Here is a 13,156-nt window from a genome sequence, read left to right as displayed (position 1 = left end):
ATGGGAGAATAGCAGCCTGCATTGCTGCGAAAGGTGGATATACACTGTACTAGTGCCGACATTGTGCATGCTCTGTTGCCTGTGTCTATGTGCCTGTGGTTCTGTCAGTGTGATCATGTGATGTATCTGACCCCAGGAATGTGTCAATAAAGTTTCCCCTTCCTGGGACAATGAATTCACGGTGTTCTTATTTCAATTTCCAGGAGTGTATTTACCCACGTAATCGTTGATTACTTGTAGAAGTATTCCAGACAATGATATATGCAGCTGGTATACAGTAGATGAAATGTTGGTCGCAGTCAGAATTTGCTTTAGCCGTGGTTCGTAATGTGTTGGTGTATTGTGCGAACTATTACTTTATTACAGGGCGATATATTGTATTTTGACCGCTGCAGTAATTCATAACAGAGGTACGATCGTTCTTATATAATGTTGTCAGGAGTTGTCTTGGAACAGATTAACGTGTACAAGGCTGTTCATATTGTTCCGTCACATTACACAGCCGATCTCTGGCAGTATTTTAAGAAACTATATTTTAACCCACCTGCCCCACTCTATTAAAACTGTAAACAGCAGATTCTGCTAAAAAGAAATACTTTTTTATTATCTCTGTTTTTCGGTTATCTGTGCAGACACGGGTCCATATTAACCTCTAAAATCAGTTTTCTGCAATTGTAACTTCATTTCGAAGTTGGAGCATAATCAGAATGGTTGAATAAGCTTTTAAACGTGTGCTGTTGTTTTTTTTATCTCTGTTTTCTGTACCAAAGTGATAACGAGCACCTGAAAAACTTGTTTAGCTTACGCTATGGAACATGACTGTTGGACATTCCTCTTCCTTTACGGTATGTGCTACCCGATATTTTCCAGAAATTGTTTCTTCCTCTCCTCCTTGGTCAACAAACCTGGCACCATTTCTTCCTCCCCTCCTTGGTCAAGTAGACTGTCACCATTCGCACACCCCTTTTTTGCGTATTCTCGACGTCTCTACATTTTAGAGTTGGTACAGATCCCACACACATTAGCAGTATTCCACTGTGAAAATTACAAGTCTTTTCTAAACAAGCCCTTTTGCAGACAGACTGCTGTATCCTATATATATAAATCAAAGCCTGTCATTTGCTTTATACGCAACTCAAAGTGATCGTCTAACTTTGTATCCGCACATAGCGATATTGTGTAAACTTCCGCCTCCTCTCGCTTATAAATGATTTTTATTAGCTGTCGCCAATTTATTTACAGGCAATCGCAAATGATTTAACTGTCGGTGCAGATCGCAGATATAGGTAAATGAGGAAAGATTAAGAGCAGTGGCCATTTGTCTAATTCCTGTGCCTTGTCCTTGTTTGCTTCTTTCAATATAGCTTGATGACTTGTTGATTTTAATATATACATAGGGACTTTAGAAAGTGCGTCACACGTTTTGTCCCACGCTCAGACCATTGCACAATAAGAGTGTCGCATTGTTAGAAAAGAGTACACGTTTCGGGTTTCCTGAGATACAGTTCTGCTGCGGTACAGGTACGGATAAGATGTGCATCGCTGTGTGCGAGTGAAATGGCCCAGCAACTGGAGACGTGACGCAAATTTGAAGTAGGCGGGACATAACGGTTCTTGTGGGTAAGACATCTGAACTGCTCACGGATTCACCGTACAATTCTGGCGGTGTATGGCTCATATGAAATGTCGCGTTGAGCCGCAGCGAAATGGTGCCAACAGTTCGGCCAAGGCCGTGGAGACCTGAGTGGTGCTGCCATCGACATGTCCAGGCAATCGAATCAGAACATCTCGGAGCAAAACGATTTTCCAACGCCCAGGATGTTCACACAGCGATTCTAGAATGGCTCCGTTACAAACGAGCGGATGTCTATCGTCGAGGAACTGAACGACCGGTAGAGCTTTCCGACTGTTGTTCACAGGCGGTTGCCGACTGTGTTGAAAAATAGTGTCATGTATCTGTGTCACTTCGAAGTATAGTACAGCTACCAATGAAAGTTCCTTGTCATAATAATAAGTAACTTACTTTTTGAAGTCTCCTTGTACAAGGATATGTCTTGTTGAAATTAAGTAATTAAGAAGGAGAACTTACAATTTTCACTTAAGTTATTCGCTAGGCAATAATGCGAAGTGTAATAATCTTCATCTCGCAGTCACATCATTCACTGCTTTACGGTAATATTGCCACTCAGGTTAGTGCCATTTTGGAATATTTCCCACGAACATTAATAAAGCACTATCTCGTTTAGGCCAATGCTTGTCATCATCCATACACAACTGTTAACCTTCAACATTTGAACCAATTAAAGGCTAACGCAACAACCTTAACGACTTCTTAACACTATCTTTTCCTCTGAATTATTTTCTAAAAATTCTGTACCTCATCACCTTTTCACTTCTTTCCTGTTGTAGACTCTTAATCTCCACTATTACTCACAAAGCTGCAGTCCACTCCATATTCTCACTACCTCCACTCGTGACACAATTAACTGCCTCACTTCACCCCCACTGAACTACTCACAAACGTACGAACGCTCAGGTCGCAAATTTCGCATCGTCAGCACGACAATGGCCAGCAGATGCCCATATCACAAAGAAATGGCATCCAGCAGAAATGGTACGCTTAAAACTCCTACAAATTTGTGTGACGTCACTGACTTCAGTTGTGGCTCATTCATTCTGTTGTCGAACATACTACATCTCTGTTGTCTCAGAAGTTCTGTGGCTATAAATTTCTCTACATCAACACCTAATTTCTGACTGGTAATTTATAATCTGTTTCGAACGGATAGTGTTACACCTTCCTCATAAAACTCATCTTTTGTGAAAAAATGTATGAGGTAATAAATAATTCTGTATGGTAAGCCATTAGTTACAGTGCATTGAAGTACGTCTGTTTTTACTTCTAATGAACCTCCATGTAGTACAACGCACTCTATTCTTCCTGTCAAAAAGTTTTCAAATCCAGCTTCAAAGTTATCTAGTACCCTAAATTAAAGTATTTTTTGTACTGTACCAAGAGCTTCCCAAAAGAGTTTCGAGGGTTCATTGGTTGGTTGATAGTTATTTGCTTTCCTCAGTTAACGGTCGTTTCACTTTATAATCGAACTTAGTTCCAACAATTTAATTTGACTGCTCGACACCATCCGCTTGATGTGATGTCAATAAATTGAGCGTCCTCTGAAACAGGCACACTCATTCTGAACAGTTACTTGTTGGTGAGTGATTTAATTCAGTCAGCCAATGATATTTGAAGATTTTTTCATTACAATTAAATTCATACAATTATAAATATTTCATCACACATTTCTTCAAATTCTTCATTATTTGCAGAGCTAGTTGGCATATAAACTTGTACTACTGTAGTAAGTGTGGGCTTCGTATCTATCTTGGCCACAATAATACGTTCACTATGCTGTTTGTAGTAGATCTCACTAGGGGTAAGATAGATACTGCCTACAGGAAAATTAAAGAGACCTTTGGAGATACGAGAACCACTTGTATGAACATCAAGAGCTCAGATGGAAACCCAGTTCTAACCAAAGAAGGGAAAGCAGAAAGGTGGAAGGAGTATATAGAGGCTCTATACAAGAGCAATGTACTTGAGGACAATATTATGGAAATGGAAGAGGATGTAGATGAAGATGAAATGGGAGATACGACACTGCGTGAAGAGTTTGACAGAGCACTGAAAGTCCTGAGTCGAAACAAGGCCCCTGGAGTAGACAACATTCCATTGGAACTACTGACCGCCTTGGGAGAGCCAGTCTTGACAAAACTCTACCATCTGGTGAGCAAGATGTATGAAACAGGTGAAATACCCTCAGACTTCAAGAAGAATATAATAATTCCAATCCCAAAGACAGTAGGTGTTGACAGATGTGAAAATTACCGAACTATCAGTTTAATAAGTCACAGCTGCAAAATAAAAACGCGAATTCTTTACAGACGAATGGAAATACTAGTAGGAGCCAACGTCGGGGAAGATCAGTTTGGATTCCGTAGAAACACTGGAACACGTGAGGGAATACTGACCCTACGACTTATCTTAGAAGCTAGATTAAGGAAGGGCAAACCTACGTTTCTAGCATTTGTAGACTTAGAGAAAGCTTTTGACAATGTTGACTGGAATACTCTTCTTCAAATTCTGAAGGTGGTAGGGGTAAAATACAGGCAGCGAAAGGCTATTTACAATTTGTACAGAAACCAGATGGCAGTTATAAGAGTCGAGGGACATGAAAGGGAAGCAGTGGTTGGGAAGGGAGTGAGACAGGGTTGTAGTCTCTCCCCAATGTTATACAATCTGTATATTGAGCAAGCAGTGAAGGAAACAAAAGAAAAATAAAAACTTTGAGGTTCGCCGATGACATTGTAATTCTGTCAGAGACAGCAAAGGACTTGGAAGAGCAGTTGAACGGAATGGACAGTGTCTTGAAAGGAGGATTTAAGATGAACATCAACAAAAGCAAAACGAGGATAATGGAATGTATTCGAATTAAGACGGGTGATGCTGAGGGAATTAGATTAGGAAATGAGACACTTAAAGTAGTAAAGGAGTTTTGCTATTTGGGGAGCAAAATAACTGATGATGGTCGAAGTAGAGAGGATATCAAATCTAGACTGGCAATGGCAAGGAAAGCGTTTCTGAAGAAGAGAAATTTGTTAACATCGAGTATAGATTTAAGTGTCAGGAAGTCATTTCTGAAAGCATTTGTATGGAGTGTAGCCATGTATGGAAGTGAAACATGGACAATAAATAGTTTGGACAAGAAGAGGATAGAAACTTTCGAAATGTGGTGCTACAGAAGAATGCTGAAGATTATATGGGTAGATCACATAACTAATGAGGAAGTGTTGAATAGCACTGGGGAGAAGAGAAATTTGTGGCACAACTTGATAAGAAGAATGGATCGGCTGGTAGGACATGTTCTGAGGCATCAGGTCATCACCGATTTACTATTGGAGGGCAGCGTGGAGGGTAAAAATCATAGAGGGAGACCAAGAGATGAATACACTAAGCAGATTCAGAAGGACGTAGGTTGCAGTAGGTACTGGGAGATGAAGAAGCTTGCACAGGATAGAGTAGCATGGAGAGCTGCATGAAACCAGTCTCAGGACTGAAGAACACAACAACAACAACAACAATTATAAGACACACTTATTTATTTGTTGCTGGTATACATATCGGTCTGCTACCTAGGAATTATGACAGACTGTGACTTCTCATTAATTATTATAGATACAAGGGCGTGCTAAACAGTAAGGCCTCCTGAATTTTTATGTGAAAACTCTTAGAACATTTTATATAGAACAAACGTTATTAAAATTCTTCATCTTTATTTTCACGTCTACAAATTTATTTCTAAGTATAGTCACCCTGCTGCCGAACACATTTCTCCGAGCGACAGACCAGTTTGCTGATACTGTCGCAGTAGATTGTTTCACTTTGTTGACGTAGCCACAACCTCACCTCTGCTTCCATCGCTTATGCACTATCAAACTGAAGTCCTCGACAGTGTTCTTTAACATTTGGAAACAGATTAAAATCGAATGGAGTCAAACTGGATCTGTACAGAGGATGATCGATGACAGTGAACCCAAGGCGTCGGATTGTAGATTAGAATTCGAAACTCGATTACAGTACACTATTTCTCAGGCACTGGCATAGTTACGTTACACATCGCCAAGTTACACGCTACAATTCGAAGTTCTCTAGCTGCACATGGTTGCAAATATGCAGACAAGAATAAAGATATAGAATGTTAATAACGTTTGTTTTAATTAAAAACTTTAAGATTTTTCACATGAAAAATTTCTAGGCATTACTTTTGAGCACACACTTGGACTGTTCTGTAATTTATTTAGTAATAATTTTTAGGGGAATAACGTTTCCTAACTTCATAATTACTGAGTGCCCTATGCAAAACCACTTGTATAAGTATATACTGCCTCAACTACTCACTAAAATCTCCATCCTTCCGTTGTGTTTATATTCGAGGTTATAAACGACATGTGTCAATTATGATAACAACTGTTGTTATCTTCTGCATAACTAGTTTAAGGAGATGTGAAATTGGATTGTGGGTGAAAAAATCGATTTTCGTTTTATTGGTCTATTAGATTCCTCCAAGTTCCCTCTTACGTGGCTCTACCAGAATTATAAATATTTTGTTGTCACAAATTTGTGAGATCGGGTATTGTGCTTTTGTGATACACTTCTGCCATTGCTGACCATAAACGTTTCGGCAATATATTCATGTGACATGAATTCAAACACCCCGCATTACAGCGACCCTTTGTACGCTATTTCTCCGAAATTATTTATCTCTGCTTTCGTCAAGTTACTCTTCGATTTTTTGAGTTTGGATTGTTTGTTGTTGTGTCGAGTTTTTTCGTATTTAGTTCTTCATTTTCCGCAGTAAAAATGACTAAAGCTATGGTAAAAGTGTTTAAAAAGCGTGTGAACTGGCAAAAGAAAAGAAGCGATGGTTCACCAGCAAAGCGAAGCATTTCTTCATTGTCATTGTTGGAAAATGTGAGTCCACTCACTTCTGATTTGCAGAACGAACTTATTCCAAATGAAAATAGTGCCTCTCACAAAAAACCTCAGAGATTTGGAAGAGAAATATAATTTATCTGATAAAGTGAAGGAAGTTTTTGAACTCATTGATACCAGTATATTGCGTGAAGCTCCTGAAAACAGCATGTGCTGTAAAAAATGTAAAGGAAATGTTTCTGTGACAGTAGCATTCCATGTTGGCCTGACTGCCCAGTATAATTTAATATGCAGTGTTTTTAAATACAACTGTAAGTTTCCAAGCTCTGTTTCAGTAACTATAAATAGTGGATACAAGAAAACTAAACTTATAGTGTAAATATTAGGTTTGTCTGTGGGTGGCGGGCGATTGGCAAGGGCAGACCAGCAGGTGATATACTATCTTAAATCTTCCCAATGTACCTTCAAAGTTTGATGCTTACTACTGTGAACTAGGATCTGCAGTTACAGATGTAGCATAGAAGTCAATGCAGGAAGCCGCAGAAGAAGCAATGAAAGAAAATGATGACATCTGTCATCTCACAGTAGCTTTTGGTGGCACATAGCACAAAGAGGTCACACCTACAAAATGGTGTTGTCGTAACAACTAGTGTTGAAACTCGTAAGGTTACTGATTTTGCAATAATGCCCAAATACAGTAGATGCATGGATAGGCTGCAAAATGAACATCGTGATCACTTGTTGCTAATTATTATGGTACTATTGGTGACATGGAGGCTGCTGGGGTGAAAAAAAATTTTCTTCGCTGTTCTAGTGGTGTGATGTTCGCTTTGTCCAGAGTCTGGGAGATGGTGACTCCAAAGCATTCAAAGAAGTTTTGGAAATCAAACCATATGAGAGCAGTGTAAAATAACAAAACTTGAATGTATAGGACACGTGCAGAGGTGAATGGGTGCCGGGCTGAGAAGGCTGAAATCAATTATGAAAGGAAAAAAACTAGATGATTGGAAAACCTTTGATGGGAAAGAAAGATTGACTGATTCGATGATTGACCACATTCAGAGTCGCAGGCAAAATACAGACAATCTTGAAGAAATGAGGAAAGCTCTATAGGCTTTGTATTTCCACACTGCGTCGGCATTTTGAGCATACGGAGCTTAGTTTCTGCCCCAAAGTTGAACAGAGCTTGTGTAAATACAGTAGTGGATTGATAACTCATATCACCATAGTGTACCAGCAGCCATTATGGAAGACGTGAAGCACATCTTCAGAGATCTGGCTGACAGAAGTCTCCTGATGAAATGTCTTTGTGACAGAACGCAGAACCCCAACGAGTGCTTGAATAGCTTAATATGACATGCCTCCTGGAAACAATATTTTTTGGAATTAATACACTGCATTTTGAAGTGTACGATGCTGTGGCAACCCTCAATCATGGAAATATTACTAAATGCCAAGTTCTTGAAAAGTTGGATTTGCGTGTCGGTTCCATCACAGTACGTGGTACGTTGACTTTAGATCTGCACACAATATAATCAAAATATAATCAAGACATTAGTGAAAAAATCAAGGCAGATTCGAAAGAGTACTAGAAGAAGACTTGAAGATGATTATGAACACCTTGAAGGGGGTGTTAACTATGGACCAGGAACGTTTTTAATCTTCTTTCTGTGTTCGACGCAAGTAATTTTTACTTCCTCTAGAAATATTATCTCAGGTATTGTTGAACCTAGAAGTGCGAAATTTTTAATGACATAGTCTCTTGGGTTTCTTGCACATATTGAAACAGTGGTCTGATTATCTGATTTACAAAAGATTTAGAAGTGACTATGTGGTGAAAAGTGATTCCAAAAATTTAAAGTAAGGTAAATGTAAAATATCTCTGTAAGTAATTACTTTTACAAAAAGCTGTTGTTTCAGTATTGTTACAACATGTCCGTAAAAACTTTATCTCTCTGGCTCCAGTAGTTTCTGAGAAAATTTTCGCTGTAGTAGGCATAATTTAACATTGCGGGGATAGGCGATTCCGTATCCCCTTGTTCTTCAAAATAGATGCCACCACGTTTGTTGCTAACAGCACAGTGTTTTTCAATAGGAAACACATTGACCACACTAGAGAGACCAAATCACTTCATTTCAACGTTTTCTTAAAAGTTTTCTGTGACCTGCAATGGTTTTGCACTTGTTTTACTTTTTAAAAATCCCACTTCATGACGCCATCTGGGCCACAGATCCTGTGGCGCGGATGTTGCCTCCAGGAAGGGGGCCCTCTGCATCATAGCGAACGTCCCGTCAGTCTTGTTGTCGTACCCCTTCATCCGGGGAGGAGAGCCTCAGGTTGCACAGAAGCTGCAGCTCCTGGCAGTCCCCGGAGTCCGTCACCACACCACACGCAGCCCCCCCCCCCCCCCCCCCCTGTGACTTGCTGTACCCACTTATACACTTATACAGTCAGTTCTCCATCGCGACACAGATATTGTCGTCTCCTTTTCTTGAAGGAAAATCTGTCGTGTAAAATTATTTTACTTGTGACACCGCGTTTCGCTCTGTTCGATTTTGTGTATTCCCCTATTTCAACTCCATATTCGATTACGTCCATAAAGTGCACATGGTGCTAAAGAACATGTTCTGAGGTTCCAATTTTTCGCCAGTCGTTCCTGCCTCTCTTTACCTTTTGAATCGGATATAACGGATATAACGATATTCTGTCACACCAAGCCCTACTTAGTCGATCGACCTTACCATGAACTAGTTTTGCAGTAATTCCCAGTTGTAACTACACTTCATTACGATATAATATGCCGCCACATGCTTCTCACTAGACTGCGAAGTTATGACGTTTTGTTGGAGCATGTGCTCAGTTATGATTTGTAGATTAATTGAATGGTTTATTAATTACGTATGACACTAGTTCTTGCACTGCATCTGAGACAGCCACCATCTTTCATTTTGTCTTTCATTATACCACAGTGTAAATTTAACGTAAATATGCAGCGTGAAAATAAGTTTGCCCCTATGTTCCATTATTGCTATCTTCTAAAGGTTTTTAACGTGTGGTTGTATATTGTGACTGTACTGAAACGTTATGCTAGTAGCCTAATAATTGCCAGTTTTGTGTATAGTTAGAGTTTATTCATCAAAAACCTGACTAATCTGTGTCACTATCACCTTCTTATCTAAATAGATAATAGCAGCCATTGGCTTATTCCACTTTGTTATTACTTGAGCTGTAACTGGCATCAATGAAATCTACGTTATTTACTGTGTGGCACTTGATTGCATAGTATTTTATTCTATATTTCTTCAACGTTATCATGACATCGTTCTCATTCTTCGTACTTTGGACAGTTCCATTACTGAACAAACTTACTATTTCCGCTTGAAGTCCCATGTTCGCAATATATCACAAGTGCTGTGTGTGAACATAGAATTGCAGTCAAAGAAGCCTAGGACCAAATGCTAATGGCGATACATCATTACCAACTGTCTGCACAGCACACCAGCACCATATATTTCCTCTCTTCAGTCTAACACCTTGTGGGGCAAGATTTGTAACTGAGCTGAGTCGGTTTGTAATTTATTTATGTTCAGCTGAATTTAGTCCACCACTTGTGAATCGGAAAAGTAATTTGATCAGCTAATGGGGTTGGTTTGACGTATTGCCTCAACCAATACCTGTAATTACTTTATTGTTGCAAGTATTATTGTGCGTACACAATATTCGTTTAATCTGCGAAGGAAAATTATCTGTAAATTGTGTACTTTCACACTATATACATTCCCCACGTAATGACTTCTTGGCTCCCATTTTCTTTGTAGGTTTTATCACTATGTCTGTCACTTCTTGTTCCTGGTATGTTCTATGACTGCTGTAGAACTTGTGGCAACACGTATTACTTTTTGTCACTGTCCTTCTGTGATTCATTAGTATTCTTGAGTCTAAGTGAAGGGTTATTTTCTTTATTTTTTTGTCCACATTAATCTGGCATGAGAATCCCTCTCAAAAGCCAGTCTTCGGGCATGTAAGCTAGAGTGCATTTCAAAGAAGGTGAACTGGAAATTGCTTTGGAGCTAGCTGGAACTATAGGCGTCACTAGGCCGAGACAGACAGTGCCTTGTGTTTGAACATGACTTATCCTTATTACAGAGCTGTGTGCTGCATTTATGTGGTGACTGAAGTTAAGGGTTTGCATCCTGCTGCCTCCCATCTGACAGCTCCTACCTCTTCAGTGCCTCTTCCTAAGTTTTTGGTCAATAGAGACATACTACATGAGATCGCTAAAAATCAGTGCCTTTAGTGGCTATTTCCCTCTACTTTCTTCGCAAAGCGTTAGACTACAAACATCACCTCAGAATGTCCATCACTTGCCACCTGTTAATCACTTTGGCGATGTACAGAGGTGTTCTTCCCCTGTTGTCCATGGCCGACTTGTCTGCTCCTGCTTCCAGCAGCACAGTTACCACATCCTGGTGCCCCCTCTCTGCTGCCCTGTGCAGCGGTGTAAGCTGCCACCTGTCCCTGGTGTTCACTTCTGCCCCATTGCTCAGTAGACAGTCGACTGCCTTCCCATACCCCCTCTCTGCTGCCCAGTGGAGGGCTGTCTTCCTATACTCGTCCCTTGTCTCAACATCTGCCCCAACAGCGAGCAGCACCCGCAGTTCCTCCACTGCTCCATCCTTAGCTGCCTGCAGAAGCCTCCAATTCAGATCCTCTGCTGGCTTGGTGCTGCAAAGAAATAGTGAAATCCTTCCACTTTACTGCAGACTCACGTATCTACCAAAGAAAAGTCATCTAGTAGAAGTTCTGAATACACACAGTAAGAACTGTCTGGCAACAAGCGCTAAATCTACAATTTTTTTACATCTGTGGTGCAGAATATTAGAAAAGTGTATTAGGATATAAAAGACAACATTATCTCCTTGTTGTTGTTTCAATAAATGTTCAAATGTGTGTGAAACCTTATGGAACTTAACTGCTAAGGTCATCAGTTCCTAAGCTTACACACTACTTAACCTAAATTATCCTAAGGACAAACACACACACCCACGCCCGAGGGAGGACTCGAACCTCCGCCGGGACCAGCCGCAAAGTCCATGACTGCAGCGCCTAACACCGCTCGCCTAATCCCGCGTGGCTGTTGCTGTTTCCGTTCACTTTCTATTAATGATTTCTATTATTCATCATACATAAACGAATTTCAGTTGTCATGTTAACACAAAAGACGACTAGTTTCAACAGCAATTCGCAGTCATATTCAGGTTATATGATCGTTACCGGAATAATTCGTCAATTCACGAAATCACAACTGCAGTAATAATTGTGTGGCCTGAAGATGACCGCAAAGTGTAGTTGAAACTGGTCACCTAATATGAAGAAAGTATAGTAATCTAGACATTGTAATAAAAAGTTTGTGCGTTACTGATAGATCATGTACTCCACAGCTTAACTGTTTCAAAATTCATGAAAATATCAATCACTGACGGTCAGTTCCTGTATCTTCAATAGTTCCCAGTGTGGTCATACTGGAAGTTGAAAAGATGACATATGAAAAAAATTTTTTTTTTTTAAAAAGGCAATGAAAGGCAACGTTTCAGATTAGAATCCTGGTCCTGCACATATTTTTAACAGGCAAAGAAGTTTAAAAATGGAACACATTCTGCTGCAGAGTGAAAGATTCATGCTTCATGTTATTCTGCTAAGGGAGGCATATCTTGTTTATTAATATCATGTTTGTTTCTGTATAAATGTTGTTTCTATATGAAGATCATAGATTATCTATCCTAAGATAAAGAACAGAAGAGAAACTTTAGCACGTACTTAATATTGCACAGTAAAGTGACCATAAACTTACAAACAATCAATAAAATGAGAAAGAGTAGCAATATTTCCAAACAGTTTATATGAAATAGTTTTTGATTTTTTGTGTGAACACATTGCAATGAATAGTTGTTTATTTTTGGGACTGTACATCACAACATGTCTCTCTAGTTACACGAAATATCTCTAGCAGATTCCACTATATGTAAGTGCAGAATAGTATATTTTAAATTTCAGTACTTCAGTAAAGAGGATGGACATTGTTATGAACACCAGTGTTATGTACTATGCTTGTACCTCATAAAGGTGAGACCATGCTCTCCTCTGAAGTGAGAAATAGTTAACATGAAGCAAGAATTTAACTTGATGTATGAAGGGAGATGCAATCTGATTTCTATAACACACACAAGGCTGACAGAGATGAAAATTCCGTTGGCTGAGATTATACTGTGTGGTTGAAATTTAACTAATTGTGTTCCAAGAGCTGCATTGTGGGCTGTATATTTCGCAGGACGTTGAAACATTGTACGTATGTTCAATAACTGGTGCGCTCGTAGAGTATGCTGAAAAAATATGTAACAGCTCCACTTTCTGCCGCGAGGTGAAAATATATGCTGTAAGCAGTCATAATTTGAAACATTTCCTGTTTTGACGTCACTATGCTGTATGTCGCTTGGTGATGTGCGTTAATTCCTTTTGTGAAGTGACTTGTAGCAATTGGTTAAGAAGGCTGAAGTTTTCCGTACGAAACGCAATGGCTATTGAGAAGAAAGACCATGCACTGCTAGTATAGTTGCATTGTAGAAATGTCGCCGCCAGAAACAGTTGCGGAGATTCCCCGTGTC

At 39.6% G+C, this 13,156-nt stretch overlaps 1 protein-coding gene across 1 annotated transcript in view; it reads right to left on the bottom strand.

Annotated features, from left to right (window-relative positions):
- Positions 1 to 10,837: 10,837 nt before the first annotated feature.
- LOC126335986 (cortactin-binding protein 2-like) overlaps positions 10,838 to 13,156 on the bottom strand; it is a 113,097-nt gene continuing 110,778 nt past the window's right edge. Inside the window, exon 5 of the mRNA XM_049999463.1 lies at positions 10,838 to 11,219. Coding sequence (XP_049855420.1) covers positions 10,838 to 11,219 — 382 coding nt within the window. The remainder of the gene's footprint in view (positions 11,220 to 13,156) is intronic.

The sequence above is a fragment of the Schistocerca gregaria genome, chromosome 2, assembly GCF_023897955.1.
Source record: "Schistocerca gregaria isolate iqSchGreg1 chromosome 2, iqSchGreg1.2, whole genome shotgun sequence".
Classification (NCBI taxonomy): Eukaryota; Metazoa; Arthropoda; class Insecta; order Orthoptera; family Acrididae; genus Schistocerca; species Schistocerca gregaria.
Note: the sequence above shows the minus strand (reverse complement) of the source record. Positions and strands in the feature narration are given on the sequence as shown.